Source organism: Bufo bufo, chromosome 3 (genome assembly GCF_905171765.1).
Source record: "Bufo bufo chromosome 3, aBufBuf1.1, whole genome shotgun sequence".
NCBI classification, from domain to species: domain Eukaryota; kingdom Metazoa; phylum Chordata; class Amphibia; order Anura; family Bufonidae; genus Bufo; species Bufo bufo.
This window is the reverse complement of record NC_053391.1, coordinates 10,618,860-10,640,662: the sequence shown is the minus strand read 5'-3', so window position 1 is coordinate 10,640,662 and position 21,803 is coordinate 10,618,860. Positions and strand designations below refer to the sequence as shown.

Below are 21,803 nucleotides of genomic sequence, written 5' to 3'. Positions count from 1 at the left end.
TAACAGTGCCATACACTGCTCTGATAACAGTGCCATACAGTCCTCTGATAACAGTACCATACAGTGCTCTGATAACAGTACCATACACTGCTCTGATAACAGTGCCATACACTGCTCTGATAACAGTGCCATACAGTGCTCAGATGACAGTGCCATACACTGCTCTGATAACAGTGCCATACAGTGCTCTGATAACAGTGCCATACACTGCTCTGATAACAGTGCCATACACTGCTCTGATAACAGTGCCATACACTGCTCTGATAACAGTGCCATACACTGCTCTGATAACAGTGCCATACAGTGCTCTGATAACAGTACCATACACTGCTCTGATAACAGTGCCATACACTGCTCTGATAACAGTGCCATACACTGCTCTGATAACAGTGCCATACAGTGCTCTGATAACAGTACCATACACTGCTCTGATAACAGTGCCATACACTGCTCTGATAACAGTGCCATACAGTGCTCTGATAACAGTGCCATACAGTCCTCTGATAACAGTACCATACAGTGCTCTGATAACAGTACCATACACTGCTCTGATAACAGTGCCATACACTGCTCTGATAACAGTGCCATACACTGCTCTGATAACAGTGCCATACAGTCCTCTGATAACAGTGCCATACAGTGCTCTGATAACAGTGCCATACACTGCTCTGATAACAGTGCCATACACTGCTCTGATAACAGTGCCATACAGTGCTCTGATAACAGTACCATACAGTGCTCTGATAACAGTGCCATACACTGCTCTGATAACAGTACCACACAGTGCTCTGATAACAGTGCCATACAGTGCTCTGATAACAGTACCATACAGTGCTCTGATAACAGTACTATACAGTGCTCTGATAACAGTGCCATACAGTGCTCTGATAACAGTACCATACAGTGCTCTGATAACAGTGCCATACAGTGCTCTGATAACAGTGCCATACAGTGCTCTGATAACAGTGCCATACAGTGCTCTGATAACAGTACCATACAGTGCTCTGATAACAGTGCCATACACTGCTCTGATAACAGTGCCATACAGTGCTCTGATAACAGTACCATACACTGCTCTGATAACAGTGCCATACAGTGCTCTGATAACAGTACCACACAGTGCTCTGATAACAGTACCATACACTGCTCTGATAACAGTGCCACACAGTGCTCTGATAACAGTGCCATACAGTCCTCTGATAACAGTGCCATACAGTGCTCTGATAACAGTACCATACAGTGCTCTGATAACAGTGCCATACAGTGCTCTGATAACAGTGCCATACACTGCTCTGATAACAGTGCCATACACTGCTCTGATAACAGTACCACACAGTGCTCTGATAACAGTACCATACACTGCTCTGATAACAGTGCCACACAGTGCTCTGATAACAGTGCCATACAGTCCTCTGATAACAGTGCCATACACTGCTCTGATAACAGTGCCATACACTGCTCTGATAACAGTGCCATACACTGCTCTGATAACAGTGCCATACACTGCTCTGATAACAGTGCCATACAGTCCTCTGATAACAGTACCATACAGTGCTCTGATAACAGTACCATACAGTGCTCTGATAACAGTGCCATACACTGCTCTGATAACAGTGCCATACAGTGCTCTGATAACAGTACCATACAGTGCTCTGATAACAGTGCCATACACTGCTCTGATAACAGTACCACACAGTGCTCTGATAACAGTGCCATACAGTGCTCTGATAACAGTGCCATACACTGCTCTGATAACAGTGCCATACAGTCCTCTGATAACAGTACCATACAGTGCTCTGATAACAGTACCATACAGTGCTCTGATAACAGTGCCATACACTGCTCTGATAACAGTGCCATACAGTGCTCTGATAACAGTACCATACAGTGCTCTGATAACAGTGCCATACACTGCTCTGATAACAGTACCACACAGTGCTCTGATAACAGTACCATACAGTGCTCTGATAACAGTGCCACACAGTGCTCTGATAACACTGCCATACACTGCTCTGATAACAGTGCCATACAGTGCTCTGATAACAGTACCATACAGTGCTCTGATAACACTGCCATACAGTCCTCTGATAACAGTGCCATACAGTGCTCAGATAGCAGTGCCATACACTGCTCTGATAACAGTGCCATACACTGCTCTGATAACAGTACAATACAGTGCTCTGATAACAGTACCATACAGTGCTCTGATAACACTGCCATACAGTGCTCTGATAACAGTGCCACACAGTCCTCTGATAACAGTGCCATACAGTGCTCTGATAACAGTGCCATACAGTGCTCAGATGACAGTGCCATACAGTGCTCTGATAACAGTGCCATACAGTCCTCTGATAACAGTGCCATACAGTGCTCAGATAACAGTGCCACACAGTGCTCTGATAACAGTACCATACACTGCTCTGATAACAGTGCCACACAGTGCTCTGATAACACTGCCATACACTGCTCTGATAACAGTGCCATACAGTGCTCTGATAACAGTACCATACAGTGCTCTGATAACACTGCCATACAGTCCTCTGATAACAGTGCCATACAGTGCTCAGATAGCAGTGCCACACAGTCCTCTGATAACAGTGCCATACACTGCTCTGATAATAGTGCCATACACTGCTCTGATAACAGTGCCATACAGTGCTCTGATAACAGTACCATACAGTGCTCTGATAACACTGCCATACAGTCCTCTGATAACAGTGCCATACAGTGCTCAGATAGCAGTGCCACACAGTCCTCTGATAACAGTGCCATACACTGCTCTGATAATAGTGCCATACACTGCTCTGATAACAGTACAATACAGTGCTCTGATAACAGTACCATACAGTGCTCTGATAACAGTGCCACACAGTGCTCTGATAACAGTACCATACAGTGCTCTGATAACACTGCCATACAGTGCTCTGATAACAGTGCCACACAGTCCTCTGATAACAGTGCCATACAGTGCTCTGATAACAGTGCCATACAGTGCTCAGATGACAGTGCCATACAGTGCTCTGATAACAGTGCCATACAGTCCTCTGATAACAGTGCCATACAGTGCTCAGATGACAGTGCCACACAGTCCTCTGATAACAGTGCCATACACTGCTCTGATAACAGTACAATACAGTCCTCTGATAACAGTACAATACAGTGCTCTGATAACAGTGCCATACAGTGCTCTGATAACAGTGCCATACACTGCTCTGATAACAGTACCATACAGTGCTCTGATAACACTGCCATACAGTGCTCTGATAACAGTGCCATACAGTGCTCTGATAACAGTGCCACACAGTCCTCTGATAACAGTGCCATACAGTGCTCTGATAACAGTGCCATACAGTGCTCAGATGACAGTGCCATACAGTGCTCTGATAACAGTGCCACACAGTGCTCTGATAACAGTACCATACACTGCTCTGATAACAGTGCCATACAGTGCTCTGATAACAGTGCCACACAGTGCTCTGATAACAGTGCCATACAGTGCTCTGATAACAGTACCATACAGTGCTCTGATAACAGTGCCATACAGTGCTCTGATAACAGTGCCACACAGTGCTCTGATAACAGTGCCATACACTGCTCTGATAACAGTACCATACACTGCTCTGATAACAGTGCCATACACTGCTCTGATAACAGTGCCATACAGTGCTCAGATAACAGTGCCATACAGTGCTCTGATAACAGTGCCATACAGTCCTCTGATAACAGTGCCATACAGTGCTCAGATAACAGTGCCATACAGTCCTCTGATAAACAGTGCCATACAGTGCTCTGATAACAGTGCCATACAGTCCTCTGATGACAGTGCCATACAGTGCTCAGATGACAGTGCCATACAGTGCTCTGATAACAGTGCCATACACTGCTCTGATAACAGTGCCATACACTGCTCTGATAACAGTGCCATACACTGCTCTGATAACAGTGCCATACAGTCCTCTGATAACAGTACCATACACTGCTCTGATAACAGTGCCATACACTGCTCTGATAACAGTACTATACAGTCCCCTGATAACAGTGCCATACAGTGCTCTGATAACACTGCCATACAGTGCTCTGATAACAGTGCCATACAGTGCTCTGATAACAGTGCCATACAGTGCTCTGATAACAGTGCCATACAGTGCTCTGATAACGGTGCCATACAGTGCTCTGATAACAGTGCCATACAGTGCTCTGATAACACTGCCATACAGTGCTCTGATAACAGTGCCATACAGTGCTCTGATAACAGTGCCATACAGTGCTCTGATAACACTGCCATACAGTGCTCTGATAACGGTGCCATACAGTGCTCTGATAAGCAGTGCTACACAGTCCTCTGATAACAGTGCCATACAGTGCTCAGATGACAGTGCCATACAGTCCTCTGATAAACAGTACCATACAGTGCTCTTATATTAGTGCCACACAGCGGTAAAATAAAAGTACTGTTCAATGCCCACACAATGCACTGATGACTGTACCATGCAGTTCTCATATCAGTACCCTACAGGGTGTAAATAACAGTACAATAGGGATCATAAAAATAGTGATAAAATAATTCCAAATTCACCTCCATAATGAAAATGCAAGGCGGCCAGTGAGGACATGTACCCTGTAGGGGAGAAGCTCTAGAAGCATTGACACTTTACCCCAGTGGACAGCACACAGTACCAGTCTTATATGTGTGCCAGCTGCTACACTGTAACTGGTAGCTACGTCTCCTTTACTGGGTCTCTACAGTCCCCACTCCATAGACTCTCTTACCCACATTTACTAAGCAGGTTTCAGCAGTTTGTCCATAGACCGCTGGTTCTGGATACATTTTACTGACCAAAATTTGGCACTGCCACTTACCGGGTCCCCCCTATTGTAAGTATGGCTCAATGTGACACTGTCCAGGACCATGTGACCGCAGCAGCCAATCACTGGTCATACTGGTGTCGAGCCAATCGTAGTGATTACTTGTGGGTCGGCAATGGTCAGCCACCAGAGTTAGTGTTGAGCGCGAATATTCGTATTGCGAATTGTTATCGCGAATACTGGCACTTCGAGAATTCCCGAATATAGATAATAGAATATATATCTTCGTAATCGAAAATATTCTAGATTTTTATTTCATCAGTACACACGATCCCTCCCTGCTTCTTTCTTGTGGGCCAATGTAAAGGCTGCAATATCTTTAACTTTAGGAATAGTGGTGATCGCGAATTTTCCTATTGTCGATTTTCGAAAATCAAGAAAATAATGACTGGAGATCATGAGTTCTCGAATTCGTGAATAGATGACGAATATTTGCCCAAATATTCACAAAATATTGCAAATTCGAATACTGCCCCTGACGCTCATCACTGCACCAGATGACGAAAACAGGAAGGGGACAGCAAATTCCAGAGGTAATTGTATTCGGAGAGCCCCTTTAAAGCAGTGGTCCACAACCTTTTTTGCACAAAGGACCAGTTTCATGCAACACAATTTTCCCAGGGAACGGGCGGGGCTCTAGGGCGGGGCTTATGGGGTGCTAGTCGGCGCTGAGTGATTCACGCGCATAACAAAACACAAGGTGCATATTCAAATATATAACACTATATAACGACTATATAAACTGACTAGGGTCTCTGCTTGTCACGGCGGACAGGATCTCAGATACACAGATAAACCAACCAACAAGTTTCTAGGCGAGAAGCTGGGGATTAGGTCACCCCCTAGCAAATCTGACTGCTCTCCCTATTCTGCTTTGCCCACATTCAGACCTTGAAGGTAGGAATAATGTGTCCTCATGCCTGGGCTGAGAATACCCTAGAATCCCTGAGATGGTGAAAGGGGAAAAGGGGCAGCCAGGAGGGGACAGACGTAACACAAACAGCCTAGACAGTAAACCACAAAAAACAGAAACCAAACTTATCTTATCTGAGCCGGAACAGACAATCCTTCCTTCCTTGCTTCAAAGGCCAGACTGATCTCTATAACCCGCACGGAACACTGGGAGTGAGTGTAATTTAAACCAATGACCCCACCCAGTGCACCTGAAGGGAGGCGGATCCAGCACGACTCCAAAACAAAACAAAAAACTAAACACGTGCTGCCAATCTGGCCAACCTCCGCACATAGTCAGAGCAGGGCATGAAACTGCTGCACTGGTCTCTGCTGCACTGTACCGTATTTTTCGCCCTATAAGATGCACCTAGATTGTAAAGTAGAACACCTCAGGTCAGACCAGAAATCAGACCCCCAATGTTAATCAGACCTCAAATCAGACCCCAATGCCTCAGATCAACACCCCAACCTTTAGCCATCTATCAGCCCCCATGTCAGCCCCCCGCCCTTATGTCAGCCATCAGCCCCTTATGTCAGCCCGCAGGACTTATGTTAGCCATAAGCCCCCCATGTCAACCATAAGCCCCCCATGTCAGCCCCAGCCCTCATGTCAGCCATCAGCCCTTATGTCAGCCATCAGCCCCCCATGTCAGCCATCAGACCCCCATGTCAGCCATCAGACCCCCATGTCAGCCATCAGCCCCTTATGTCAGCCCCCAGCCCCCCATGTCAGCCATAAGCCCCCATGTCAGCCATCAGCCCTTATGTCAGCCATTAGCCCTTGTGTCAGCCCCCATGTCAGCCATCAGCCCCTTATGTCAACCCCCAGCCCCCCATGTCAGCCATAAGCCCCCCATGTCAGCCATCAGCCCCTTATGTCAGCCCCCAGCCCCCCATGTCAGCCATAAGCCCCCCATGCCAGCCATAAGCCCCCCCATGTCAGCCACAAGCCCCCCCATGTCAGCCATAAGCCCCCCCATGTCAGCCCCCAGGTCAGCCATCAGCCCTTATGTCAGCCCCCAGCGCAAATAAAAAAAAAAAAAAAAACCCGTACCTCTCCTGCTCCTGGTCACCATCACAGAGTGCCCTCACGCTGTGCACAGCCGATAGCCAAGGGCCAGGAAGCGGTGAGTACAGATCGTTCACCGCTTCCCAGTCCTCCGGTACTAATGAAGTAATTCCATAGTGGAAGCGCTTCATTAGTACCGCGCTAAAGACGGCCCTGATCGCCGCGGCCCGGCAAACCATCTTCCATGGCCCGGTCCTGGTCCGCGGCTTGGCGGTTGGGAACCGCTGCTTTAAAGGACTACTCTCCCACTGTGCTATAGAACATATGACCTTCTCTGCTGCGACGATGTTATATGACATGCTGATATCTGCTTTTTAATCCATAATAACCCCTTCCCATGATGCCTCCTTAATTAGTGGTGGGCGACCTGACAGCAGTAATAAGGCTCATCCCATAGTCACTGGCAGGTAAATTGCACATGTGTACACGCGCCATCACTCACTGTCACTCACCTCCTGCAGATATGCCATTAAACAACAAACGTCACTTAATTTCCTGCATATTAATCACTTTGCTGGAAATCATTGCCTTATAACGAGCGCCGGAAGAAAGACGAGAGTGAAGGTGAAATCCTCTGCCGGAGGATGGAGGATCTTCCATCAGATGGATGGTTATTAATCAGTATATGTCCCCCCATCCCAGAATGCTTATGAATATGCAGATGGCAACACATTAGCAGCTCACGTCACACGGACGTACAGCCGGATGCAGACGTAGTAAACATTAACGCGACGCATAATCCCATGAAATGCTCTATTGCAGTAAATGTTACCTTGACTTTTCATGGCTTTTAAAGTATCAATTCGAAGTTTATCGCAACAATGTATTTAAGTGTCAAGTTAACATCTGCCACATCTGTGACTCACCATCCACAGCATTGACCTCCTGTTGCATTTTGGCCTGTTATTTGTGAATTTGATCAACTTCTATACCAGCAAGGGTTAATGCGCTGGATTATGGTAATACCCGCTGTGCTATACATTAGCCTGAAGGTGATTGCTCGTCATGTAAACTCCATCGCAACGTATACAACGTATATCATCTGAATCCCAGCAGGAGGCGCTGTGTTACTGTAACGCGGTGCCATCTGGTAGTGCGGCGCAGTCAGTGCAGAAATAGGAAAAAAGAGAAAACCCAATGGCCATATGGGAAATATGATCTATCTAGAATTCTCTATCATGGTGTATGCCATATGGAGCTTGTATGACGGTGTATGGAGCTTGTATGACACTGTATGGAGCCTATATGACGGTGTATGGAGCCTATATGACGGTGTATGGAGCTTGTATGACACTGTATGGAGCCTATATGACGCTGTATGGAGCCTATATGACGGTGTATGAAGCTTGTATGACACTGTATGGAGCCTATATGACGGTGTATGAAGCTTGTATGACACTGTATGGAGCCTATATGACGCTGTATGGAGCCTATATGACGCTGTATGGAGCCTATATGACGGTGTATGGAGCCTGTATGACGGTACATGGAGCTTGTATGACGGTGTATGGAGCCTGTATGACGGTGTATGGAGCCTGTATGACGGTGTATGGAGCCTGTATGACGGTGCTGTTCATATGACGTATGGATGGACATGTCCGGAGTAAGACACCCTCTCTGACTACCAGACTGGCTCCAGTCACTTGTAATCTGTTACAGCAATGTCAAGGACAAGATGGGGAAAATTAAATTCATGTCGCTGACGTTCTCAGTGTAAATACAGGGAAAGGGTTAAGTAAAAGGAGAGAAAAAACACTGAAATGCATGCTAGGAATTAAAATCAGGAAACGGATATAATATTTATCTCCTCCATCTGCGGCAGTGTCTTGATTGTACGGCGGTACTTATAGAAAATGGAGCATTTTGTGAAGCCGTCACTTAGCCTGACAACCTGTCTGCGCACATGAGGACTAAATAGCAGGGTAGACAAATCAGGCTGTTTTCCAATTGTGCTTTGCACCCCCGATCATGCGTCCAGTTTATTGATATCCTGTTTGCCAGAGGCGTTCGGTCGACAGACAGCTGCAGTCGGCATTGTGGTCTTGGGTAGGTAACGGATCGGTTGGACCAGGTTGCAGATATCATAGAAATCCATAAGTGCAGGCAGCAAGAACTAGCGGTAGGTGGTTATATTTAGGCCTAGGTGCCAATAAGGCATACCTGAAATTTGTTAGCATTTATTTCTTGTATTTTTGATCTTTTGGTCTCAGAAAATTGCTGAAATACGTTATTTTACCACTAGAGGGAGCTCAAGAGTATTGTGTCTCAAAAATATGGTATTTCTTAACAGCACACCATGTGGTGAGGTGCGGTACTGCAAGCAACATTTTCTAATGTACTAAAATGAGATGAGAAATGGCTATTTTGTCATTTATCTTCATAGAATACGTTAGTATGAGTCTTCTTTAGTCATGCTTAAGAGAAGCACGTGGACGATCTTCCCCACAGACGGCGGCAGTGTTGTAGTATTGATTGTGTGCAGTGATCGCTCCTGGATTTTTCTGTCTTGGCGATATTTTCTCTTCATTCATTATCACTTCCACATAGGAGTCCGTCTCAAGGAAGATAAAAACTCTCGTGTGTTTGGGAAGAGCTCCCTCTCGAGCCTGCGGTGTGACAAGTGTCTCGCCGCATTAGCATACAAATGGGAATTATAGATTTTAGTTTTCTCTCCTTATTCTGCGAAAATACCAGAAAAGATTATTATATTTTTCCAGATAATCTGGTTTCCTGCGGTGGGATGAGACGCATTGTAAATAAGATGGAGGCCGCTGACTGTACCGGAGCCGCCGCTCTGAATGTCTGATCACTTTGTCATTGTTCTTCTTGTTACATTACTTGTAATAAATAAGTATAAAATAAATCCTAGAAAATAAGGCTACAGCGACGATCCCTGCACCGATCGCCGCCATCATCATACCACCTTCCTGCTACTGGCCAAGCATGACGATTTTTGGGTTCACCAGAAAAATGCAACCTAGGGTCCATATGCTAACAAACTTTCATTTGGTGGAGTGGACGGCGAAGCCATATTGCCTATTTAAAGGGGTTTGAATGGTCCCAGAACTATTCCTCTACTGGCGCATGTGCAGATGAGGTGGATTCAGTTTGAGCATGATGAGGTGGATTCAGTTTGAGCATGATGAGGTGGATTCAGTTTGAGCATGATGAGGTGGATTCAGTTTGAGCATGATGAGGTGGATTCAGTTTGAGCATGATGAGGTGGATTCAGTTTGAGCATGATGAGGTGGATTCAGTTTGAGCATGATGAGGTGGATTCAGTTTGAGCATGCTCCAGGCAGAGGAATAGTTCTGGTCCCATCCACAGGGGAAGTGATGTCCCCACCACAGCCCAGACCGGAAATCTGGTAAAGGAAGTGACATTGGAGGAAGTTGAATATTTGGAAAAGGTGCTTAATTTGACGAAGTTCCCTAGAGGCCAATCTACGCAACTTAGGAACAGTAAATATATTAGAAACTGTATTGTATAGGTGAATTATATGTAATAAAAAGGATGCTCTGAGATTTTTCTGGTGATGACCTATCCATAGGTTACCACTGTCCAGGGTTTAATTTCTGGACAGTCCGTACAAATAGGAGAAAAAAATTAGATGTGTCTGTAATTTTTTTGGAGGTTGGTGGTACTTGAGCTGGTCACTTTTATTATAATTCTCAGCATTTTGATGTGTTCAGTATTAGTATCCGATCTACAGACATTTATTACTTCTAATCTTTATAGTTCATTATATTTTTCCAATTTGTCAGTAAAAAATGTTGACGTGATTTTTGATTAAATTGTTCAGAAAAAAAAAATTTAGGTTGGCAACTCTGACACTATCTCATCAGTGGTGGTCCAACACCCAGGACCCCCACCGGCATTCACAGTATTGTCACATCCTTCTCGCAGCTTTGTCATGTGATGTCACATTCATTGGTCACATGGCCAGGGTGCAGCTCAGCCCCATTGAAGTGAATGGGGCTGAGTTGCAATACCAAGCACCATCCAATGTATGGCAATGTGATTGGTGAGCTGAGAGAAGGCCGTGGCGGGACTGTGAGCACCGGTGCCTTCACCAACAGCTGACCGGCTGGGATCATAGGATAGGTCTTCAGTTAAAAAATCTCTGAAAAACACTTTAAGGTGGAATTGCAGGACCTGTTCAGTCCCGGAAATGCCCGTAATGACCCCAGAGTGTAAAAAATACGGCCAATGTGAAAAATGTTGCAAAAGTTTTTGCTCTTTTTCAGTATAATGTATTCAGTGTTTTGGAATGACATCACACACTTCACATTGAAGCTAATGTGTTGCTAACATCCAGATGTTTGTTTCTTGGTTGCAGCCAGAGACTTTGAAGGAGAAGAGGAATATCTGGATATCCAAGGCATCACTAGGGAGCAGTCTGGAAAATATGAGTGCAAGGCGGCCAATGAAGTAGCTTCAGCTGATGTAAAACAAGTCCGGGTCACTGTGAACTGTAAGTTTCGTGAAGGATTTGGAGAGTAGAGCGGCTTTGGAGTTAATATCAGAACAGCTACTTCATAGACAATCACTGGGGATTATTGGGACCTTACTCAGATTAATGTAGGTTAATGTTATAATATTGTGACCGAACAGAGGATGCAATTTTCTATATATTGAACTATGGTGTAGATATGGTAAATATGTGGCTGGGATGTGTTCTAAACAAACAAAACTCTTACGAATATATAACACAATGTAGTAAATGTTAGGCTCGACCAGGAGAGAGCAGAGGCAGGGCCTGGAGAGAACATAGGTGAAACCAGGAGAGAACAGAGGCAGGACCAGAAGAGAACAGAGGCAGGACCAGGAGAGAACAGAGGCAGGACCAGGAGGGAACAGAGGCAGGACCAGGAGGGAACAGAGGCAGGGCTAGGAGAGAACAGAGGCAGGACCAGGAGGGAACAGAGGCAGGACCAGGAGAGAATAGAGGCAGGACCAGGAGAGAACAGAGGCAGGACCAGGAGAAAACAGAGGCAGGACCAGGAGAGAACATAGGTGAAACCAGGAGAGAACAGAGGCAGGACCAGGAGAGAACAGAGGCAGGACCAGGAGAAAACAGAGGCAGGACCAGGAGAGAACAGAGGCAGGACCAGGAGAGAACAGAGATAGGAATAAGAGAGAACAGAGGCAGGACCGGGACAGAACAGAGAGAACATAGATGAGACCAGGAATGAACAGAGGTAGAATCAGAAGAGAGGCAGGACCAGGAGAGAAAAAAAGAAAAAGTAGGAACAAGAGATAACTAAGTCAGGATGAGGAAAGAACATAGGCAGGACCAAGATAGAACAGAGTTAGGAACAAGATAGAACAGTGGCAGGACTAGGAGAAAACAGAAATAGGGACAAGAAAGAAAACAGGGTCAGAATGAGGGAAAAGAGGTGCAGAGAACAAAGGCAGGGCCTGGAAAGAAGAAAGGAAGACCCAAGAGCGATCAGAGGCAGGATGAAGAAGGAACAGAGGCAGGACTGGGGCAAGAGACCAGAAGCAGTTCCAGGAGAGAACAGGAGGCAATGCCAGGAGAGACCAGAAACATGACCAGGAGAAAATAGGCAGGACCAGTAGAGAACAGCAGCTGGACCAGAAGACAACAGAGGTAATACCAGGAGAGAACAGAGACAGGACCAGTAAAGAACAGAGGCAAGCCCAAGACAGAACAGAGACAGGACCGGTAAAGTTCAGAGGCAGGACGAAGAAAAAAAAACTTAGGAAAGACCTTTAAAGAACCTAGGTAGGACCAGTAAAGAACAAAGGCAGTACCAGGAGAGAACAAATTCAGAACCAAAAGAGAACAGAACAGAGGTGAGACCAGAAATGAAGGCAGGACCATTAAAAAGTAGAGACAGGACAAGGAGAACAGGAGCAGGACACTCTAAATGTCTGGAGACCCTACTAATAGAAATGCATAGTTTTAAAGAGTAACTGTCATTCTTTTTTTTATTTTTGCAATGTATAGGGGCAGTGATACTGACCATTCTTGTAATATAGTTTAATTACTGAAGACGAACATTTCCTTTAGAAAAATAACTCTAAAATGGGCCATTTTGAGCCTTAGCAACACTCCTCTGTCTTCTGTTTACATAACAGGGTAGACTTGCTCAACACTGACTGTGTTATGTAAACAGAAGACAGAGGAGCGTTGCTAAGGCTCAAAATGGGCCATTTCAGAGCTATTTTCCTAATGGAAATGTTCATTTTCAATAATTAAACTATATTACAAAAATGGTCAGTATCGCTGCCCCTACAAATTACAAAAATAAAAAAAAGAATCACAGTTACACTTTAAATGAAGAATTATGCGTAAGGAGCCTCGATCTCTAACGGTGAATTCCTTATTAGTGGACGCTGGTATTTGAGGCTCCGCGACTACTGCTCATCAGGAATATTTCTTTGACAACACTAAATAAACGGAAGATCATTACTAATCAATTCAGCACCTGAGGTCAGAGAGCTGCTCTACAGGCCTCCTATTTGTGGAGGTCACTGAAGGTTTCTATTTTCTGAGCTACTATGTAGCACAATCTCTGAGCCAAGATACCTAATTGCCTCCAGAAGATAGCGACAAGGTTTCTCTGGGGAAGATAAATTTGATTATATCTATCTGCAGCATTTAAAGACTCAGCACATCGTCTACATGAAGATGCAGAAATTAATAGCAGCAGAAATAGCTCTGCTTTTTTATGTCCTCAAACCCTAAATAAAACACTGTATACATTACAGCAGTAGACTCCAACTGTGGCGCAACTACAACTCCCAGCATGCCCTGTCAACTGGAGAGGCACAGGTTAGAGATTAAAGTACGTGTACATAATTATGGTCTTGGAATACACCATAATGAGATGTCAGCTCAAATGAAAACGTATTGGCTTTACCACGGCTTAGAAGTGACAGCCACAATAGTTTCCCTGCTTGTTCAGTATCTTTGAAGAGCCCATTCTGTTGATTTACATTCTGGAAAATGTCATCGTTACACCAAACGCTGTATACTATCCTGAGGAATGAAAACTAATTGTCTGCCTGCCAAACAGAGCTCAGCTATACTTTCTGGAAAGGGTCTGCAAACAAAAGGTCTGTTTCCAAGAACAACCAGTAGAATAGTGAGTGCAGCTCTGCAGTATAATACAGGCTGTATCTCTGCATCAGTATGGGATAAGGAGTATGTACACAGTGACTCCACCAGCAGAATAGTGAGTGCAGCTCTAGGGTATAATATATGATGTAACTCAGGAACAATATAGGATAAGTAAGGTAATGTATGTAGACAGTGATTGCACCAGCAGAATAGTGAGTGCAGCTCTGGAGTATAATACAGGATGTAACTCAGGATCAGTACAGGATAAGTAATGTATGTACACAGTGACTGCACCAGCAGAATAGTGAGTGCAGCTCTGGAGTATAATACAGGATGTAACTCAGGATCAGTACAGGATAAGTAATGTATGTACACAGTGACTGCACCAGCAGAATAGTGAGTGCAGCTCTGGAGTATAATACAGGATGTAACTCAGGATCAGTACAGGATAAGTAATGTATGTACACAGTGACTGCACCAGCAGAATAGTGAGTGCAGCTCTGGAGTATAATACAGTATTAAACTCAGGAACAGTACAGGATAAGTAATGTATGCACACAGTGACTGCACCAGCAGAATAGTGAGTGCAGCTCTGGAGTATAATACAGGATGTAACTCAGGATAAATAATGTATGTACACAGTGACTGCACCAGCAGAATAGTGAGTGTAGCTCCGGAGCATAATACAGGATGTAACTCAGGATCAGTACAGGATAAGTAATGCATGTACACAGTGACTGCACCAGCAGAATAGTGAGTGCAGCTCTGGAGTATAATACAGGATGTAACTCAGGATCAGTACAGGATAAGTAATGTATGTACACAGTGACTACACCAGCAGAATAGTGAGTGCAGCTCTGGGGTATAATACAGGATGTAACTCAGGATCAGTACAGGATAAGTAATGTATGTACACAGTGACTGCACCTGCAGAATAGTGAGTGCAGCTCTGGAGTATAATACAGGATATAACTCAAGATCAGTACAGGATAAGTAATGTAATGTATGTACACAGTGACTGCACCAGCAGAATAGTGAGTGCAGCTCTGGAGTATAATACAGTATGTAACTCAGGACCAGTACAGGATAAGTAATGTATGTACACAGTGACTGCACCAGCAGAATAGTGAGTGCAGCTCTGGAGTATAATACAGGATGTAACTCAGGATCAGTACAGGATAAGTAATGTATGTACACAGTGACTGCACCAGCAGAATAGTGAGTGTAGCTCTGGAGTATAATACAGGATGTAACTTAATGATTTTCCTATTTCATGACGTAAAGTCATAGTTTTATTAAAGACACGGAGGCTTCGTATTGCTTTCTCCTTCTTTACAGAACCACCAATAGCAGCAAAGAGAAAAAATTTACATACAAGGAACCATAGCAACCAAGGTCCCTCCCCACTGGCCCCTATAATAGGCCGCTCTTCCTCTGTACCTTCCTCTTTCTTTGAAAACTGATGCTGACATCCCGAACATCCACACGATAACTCCGAACTTTAAACTGTAACGGAAAGTCCCACGCCCATGTAGCACCACCAACAAGCCAACCTGGCTAAACTGTAGAAGACCTCAACCGGTAACACGGCATCTGATAACGGAAATAGCTTCATCCTGGAAAATAAAACAGACCATAGGCCTAGGTGAAACAAACATGTCAGGACAGCATGTCCGGAAGCCATCTACGCAACTGACTCAACAAGTGTAAAATGACAGAAGACAATATAAATGGCTAAATAACATGCAAACAATGGCAATGAAACAAACATTAGGACAATAAATACCTAAAACAAAATAACTTAAAAAGGTTAATAATACATAGAGGTAATGATACATGACCCCTGTAACAAAAACCGCGAGAAAAAACCCCAAGGGAGGGAATAGGGCGGGCAATACTCGCCTCCGTGTCTTTAATAAAACTATGACTTTACGTCATGAAATAGGAAAATCATTAAGTTTTACAGCAAGACACGGAGGCTTCGTATTGCAAGTTCAAAGCCCGTCTATGATCGAAGCAAATAAATTATATGGAGGGCGGAAATAGAACTCCCTGAACGTGGTAACCTTGGACCCATCAGCCAGACGCATAACATCCTCCAATCTGGCCCCCAAAACCGCCCAGACGGTGACAGGGGTCCCATACGCAGAAGGGGCCCTGAAGATAGACGTGTCGACACCCGTCAAGACCTGACCCCTAAAAGCCAGCGTGCAAACGTAGGGCAAAACCCATCCGAAAAGATGACAAATAGGAATAAATAAATGAAAGCCGGCCGGATACCGATGTGCCAGGGTCCTGGACTCGTATTCCCAAAGGAACGCCCTGGAACAAAAGACCAGGGAGGAATTAAAACTGGGTAGGACATAAGACAATGCTAGTCATGATGTGACGCGGGATGTTGCAAGTGACCCCCTCCGGGGTAACAGAACGTACGTCGTAATCAAGAGTCCTCACCTCCGAGACCCCAATGCATGCAAAAAGGCAAAATAACGCCAGTAAATTAGCTGACAACTGCCTAAATGTGAGTGAGCCACAGCAGGGATCCGTCGAGGATAAGGGGATGGCGCAGACCCAGAGGGTTGTGTAGGAGATCTAACCGGCTCGAAGAAGGACAGGGGTCTTCTTCCGAATTTACAAAAATGAAGGGAAACAGACCTGGGACCCCCAGAACGGAACCACCAGAACCTGGGCCACCCGATGGCGGAGAACCTGTGTAAGTGTCCTCTGGGTCAACGAGAATGGATGAAACCTGTATAGGCGGGACACAGACCAGTCCTAGAGGGCTGCATCCGTCGTCATAGCCTTCAGGTCCGGACGTCCGCTGAAGAACCGGGTGTGATGACTGTAGAGCCGAAAAGCGAAGAGAGCGACGGACATCGGACCCATAAACCTGAAATTGTCGCGAACACCCCACCAGGAGTACCAACGCATTGATGTGTAGGAGGGATTCATCCGCCGACCAGGGACCCCAGTGGAGAGCCCGTAGCCCTGGCTACCCCAGCCCTGGAGGTTCGCATCCGATTAGATAGCCAACTCCGGTAGAGATCCACAGATCGCAGTCACGTTCCACGCCTCTAGGCTGACTATCCACCAACTCAACTCCTCCCGGGCTCCCGAACCCAGAAACACAGCGTCCGCAAGGAAGCACCGTACCGAAGATGGGCGATCTTTGGTCGCAGGAGCGCCCGATAATGCAGTGGGGCATGGGAAACCGCCTGAAATGATGAGACCAACCGGACCGAAATGCGGGCTAGGTGACGAAACGGGAGATGGGGAGCGAGGAGCGCATGTCGCAACTCCTAGCGGAAACGTCCGCCACTTCGCCGCCGGCAGACTGAGGGACCCTGAGAGTGAATCCACCGTGAATCCTAAGGATTCCAACCTCTGGGTCGGAGTAAGGCAGAACCTCTCCCAGTTGAGGGGGCAACCGAGATCCGACAATAGGTCCGCCCTGGATGTTTCAGCGACCCCGCTGGATCCCTTCATTTTGAAGAGACGGTAAAAAATTACCGCCTTCAAAAAGCGAAGGTTGATGCCCTGTCACATCCGCCCATATTTCTTCTGCACGAGGAAGATAATGCTGATCACACCCGCCAATGCCGGGTGCGCCGGCTCTAGGGCCAACTTCTGTCTGATGGACTGCAATTCCGCGTCCACCAACGCACGAACCGTGCTACTAGGTGAACGAGCGGAGGGGAAGGAATTAGATAAGGGGACCTCCTGAGCTCTATGTGAAATCCCCTCCGTGGTAAGTACCCATGGGACCATGGCAATAAGGCTTCAAGCGTGGGAAAAAATCAGGAGTCAGCTCCCTGCCCAAGGTAACATAGAAATGTAAGAGGCTGAAAAGGGGTTTAGAACACAGAAACACTGGATATGAGTAAATTGCTTTAACACTGAACTATTAGCTATGCGCTAGCATAAAATCCCCAAACCGGGGAGCACTTACCCAATGGTCTGCGAATGTTCGGGTTGCCCCGGAAGGAGCGAGAACGCCATTGATGTCCCCTTGTGGTGAAGAACGGAGCTGCGTTGCCTTGGTCCTGAAATTGAGGACGATGTCCACCTGGACCTCTGTATGTTCCACGGGCCTGGAAATTTGCACGGCCGGACATGCGGCCCCTACCACTGCCGGCCCGATGAGAGGCCCTTCCCTGGAAGACCCTACGCATGGATGCTTGGGCCTTGTCTAGCGCTGTAAAAGTGCCCACGAACCGGCTCATGTCCTTGATGAAGGACTCGCCGAAGAGGAGGCCCTGGGCGTCCCTCTCTGCCTCAGTGAGCGCCAAATTGGCCAATTTGGGGTCTATCTTGAACAAGATAGCCTTGCGCCTCTCAATTGCAACGGCCGTATTAGCGTTGCCAGTAAGGCATATGGCCCTCTGGGCCCAGCCCCTCAATTCCATAGGGTCAATCGGGGTACCCTCAAGCCTAGCCGCCTCAGCCATCTCCAAAATCCTGGTCAATGGACCAAAGACGTCTAAAATCTTGTCCTGGCAGCTGCGGAGCGCTGAATCTAGGCCCTTTTTTGGGTTCCAAACCGTTTTGGCTAGAAACTGCGACATCTTGGGGTCCACCAACGGGGTGTCACACACCTTATTGGGGACCACTGGCCGGGGACACTCGGACCTAAGTTTATTGCGTGACTCGCGGCTAAGCGAGTGACGCACCCAATGCTCCAAATACGCTCCCACATGAGGGGAGGGGAGACATTCCGCCGAACGAGGGTGATGAAGCGACTCGGGGTCAAACATCGGTTCGCCCAAATCATCCAACACAACCTCAGAACGGGTAGCGGCGGAGGTCGACGCCACTTCCTTGGCAGAGGAGGTCGCCGCAGCGGAGGCCGAAGGGCCCTGACCTGGGGGGGTGAGATCCTCCTCTGTGCCGTAATCCAAATCCGCTAACTCCTCCTCGTCTGAAGCTCGTTCCGAGTCAGACAGGTCCGGTGATTGCGCTCTAGCGCATTTCCATGTCCGCGCCCGTTCTGCCTGGCGGGAAAAGGCCCTTTTCCGTGAGCTAAGCACGGCTTCTGGGGTGGCAAGGTGCGCACCAGTCAAAGTCCCCTGTAATACAGGGGGTTCAATAGAGGTAGGCTGCGGTACGGCAATGGGGTCTAGCAAGGGAGCACTATCAGGACGTGCGGACATAGCCTGAGCAATAGTCTGTGACAACACCGACGACATGGAGCCCATGGCTGCCACAATCGCGTCAGAAACTGATCGTTGCAGGGCAAGTGCCTGCGCATCAGTCTCAGTGGGGTGAAGTCCCACCGGGGAGGATGGGGGGCGACTGGCAGTAGGAGGTGGAGTAGGGGCAGACATGTCTGAAATGAATGCCTAACTGGGGCAGCGCTGGGACAAAGATTAACCCAGGGGACAAGGCCTGATGTCACCTGAAGCGTAAGGAGCCGAGGAGCAGGAGCGCAGGAGCCGCCGACCGTGCAGGGAGCCGGAACGAGTGACCGGAAGCCGGAACTGTGGAAGGACCGCCCCCGGAAGCCCGCGAAATGCAATCGACCTCACCAAGATGGCCGCCGAGATCTCGCGGCCGGCCGATCGCAGAGGGCTTCCAAGATGGCCGCCGAGATCTCGCGAGATCTCGCGGCCGGCGATCACAGAGGGCTATCAAGATGGGAGGAACGCCGGGAATGGCGCCGCCGAAATAGAGAGGGACGGAGGACCCCCCCCCCCCCCAAACCTCCTGGTAGTGCGGACGCAAGCGAAGGTAGGAATGCATCTGGGGGGTGGGGAACCAATGAAGCGCACACGGCCATATTAAAATAAGTCCAGCAGAGCAATATGAGAAATGACTAGGGGGAGTTCTGGACACAAGTGAAGTACAAGGCTGGTTGTCAGGAACTTGAACCTAGGGACGCCTGAGTCCTAGTCTGTAACTCATCCAACTGAGCATTCAGATTTCTGGACAAGTGCAAGCCCAGAATGAAAAAGAACCCGGTGGGAGAGGGAGAGCCCTAATGAGGCCAAATGAATATCCCCAAGGCGCGAGGAAAAGCGCAGCGATACACAAACCCCCACCTGCAAAGCAAGACGCAAACGCAAGCGGAGCGCTGAGCAGCAAACAGGGTTAGTCACCCTATGTACGCAGCTCAAAACTACAAGAGACAACAATACAGTAGCTTGGCAGCAGCAAAGAAAGAGGAAGGTACAGAGGAAGAGCGGCCTATTATAGGGGCCAGTGGGGAGGGACCTTGGTTGCTATGGTTCCTTGTATGTAAATTTTTTCTCTTTGCTGCTATTGGTGGTTCAGTAAAGAAGGAGAAAGCAATACGAAGCCTCCGTGTCTTGCTGTAAAACTCAAGATCAGTACAGGATAAGTAATGTATGTACACAGTGACTGCACCATCAGAATAGTGAGTGCAGCTGTGGAGTATAATACAGGATGTAACTCAGGATCAGTACAGGATAAGTAATGTATGTACACAGTGACTGCACCAGCAGAATAGTGAGTGCAGCTCTGGAGTATAATACAGGATGTAACTCAGGATCAGTACAGGATAAGTAATGTATGTACACAGTGACTGCACCAGCAGAATAGTGAGTGCAGCTCTGGAGTATAATACAGGATGTAACTCAGGATCAGTACAGGATAAGTAATGTATGTACACAGTGACTGCACCAGCAGAATAGTGAGTGCAGCTCTGGAGTATAATACAGGATGTAACTCAGGATCAGTACAGGATAAGTAATGTATGTACACAGTGACTGCACCAGCAGAATAGTGAGTGCAGCTCTGGAGTATAATACAGGATGTAACTCAGGATCAGTACAGGATAAGTAATGTATGTACACAGTGACTGCACCAGCAGAATAGTGAGTGCAGCTCTGGAGTATAATACAGGATGTAACTCAGGATCAGTACAGGATAAGTAATGTATGTACACAGTGACTGCACCAGCAGAATAGTGAGTGCAGCTCTGGAGTATAATACAGGATGTAACTCAGGATCAGTACAGGATAAGTAATGTATGTACACAGTGACTGCACCAGCAGAATAGTGAGTGCAGCTCTGGAGTGTAATACAGGATGTAACTCAGGATCAGTACAGGATAAGTAATGTATGTACACAGTGACTCCACCAGCAGAATAGTGAGTGCAGCTCTGGAGTATAATACAGGATGTAACTCAGGATCAGTACAGGATAAGTAATGTATGTACACAGTGACTGCACCAGCAGAATAGTGAGTGCAGCTCTGGAGTATAATACAGGATATAACTCAGGATCAGTACAGGATAAGTAATGTATGTACACAGTGACTGCACCAGCAGAATAGTGAGTGCAGCTCTGGAGTATAATACAGGATGTAACTCAGGATCAGTACAGGATAAGTAATGTATGTACACAGTGACTGCACCAGCAGAATAGTGAGTGCAGCTCTGGAGTGTAATACAGGATGTAACTCAGGATCAGTACAGGATAAGTAATGTATGTACACAGTGACTCCACCAGCAGAATAGTGAGTGCAGCTCTGGAGTATAATACAGGATGTAACTCAGGATCAGTACAGGATAAGTAATGTATGTACACAGTGACTGCACCAGCAGAATAGTGAGTGCAGCTCTGGGGTATAATACAGGATGTAACTCAGGATCAGTACAGGATAAGTAATGTATGTACACAGTGACTGCACCAGCAGAATAGTGAGTGCAGCTCTGGGGTATAATACAGGATATAACTCAAGATCAGTACAGGATAAGTAATGTATGTACACAGTGGCTCCATCAGCAGAATAGTGAGTGCAGCTCTGGAGTATGATACAGGATGTCACTCAGGATACATATCAATACTCTGTATGTATTCAT

General features: G+C 46.7%; 1 protein-coding gene across 3 annotated transcripts in view; it reads left to right on the top strand.

The window, feature by feature from the left end:
• The window catches only part of LOC120994382 (limbic system associated membrane protein), a 695,952-nt gene that overhangs the window by 624,128 nt on the left and 50,021 nt on the right, over positions 1–21,803 (top strand). For all 3 annotated transcript variants that reach the window (XM_040422903.1, XM_040422902.1, XM_040422900.1), the window contains exon 4: positions 11,230–11,364. In XM_040422903.1, coding sequence (XP_040278837.1) covers positions 11,230–11,364 — 135 coding nt within the window. The remainder of the gene's footprint in view (positions 1–11,229; positions 11,365–21,803) is intronic.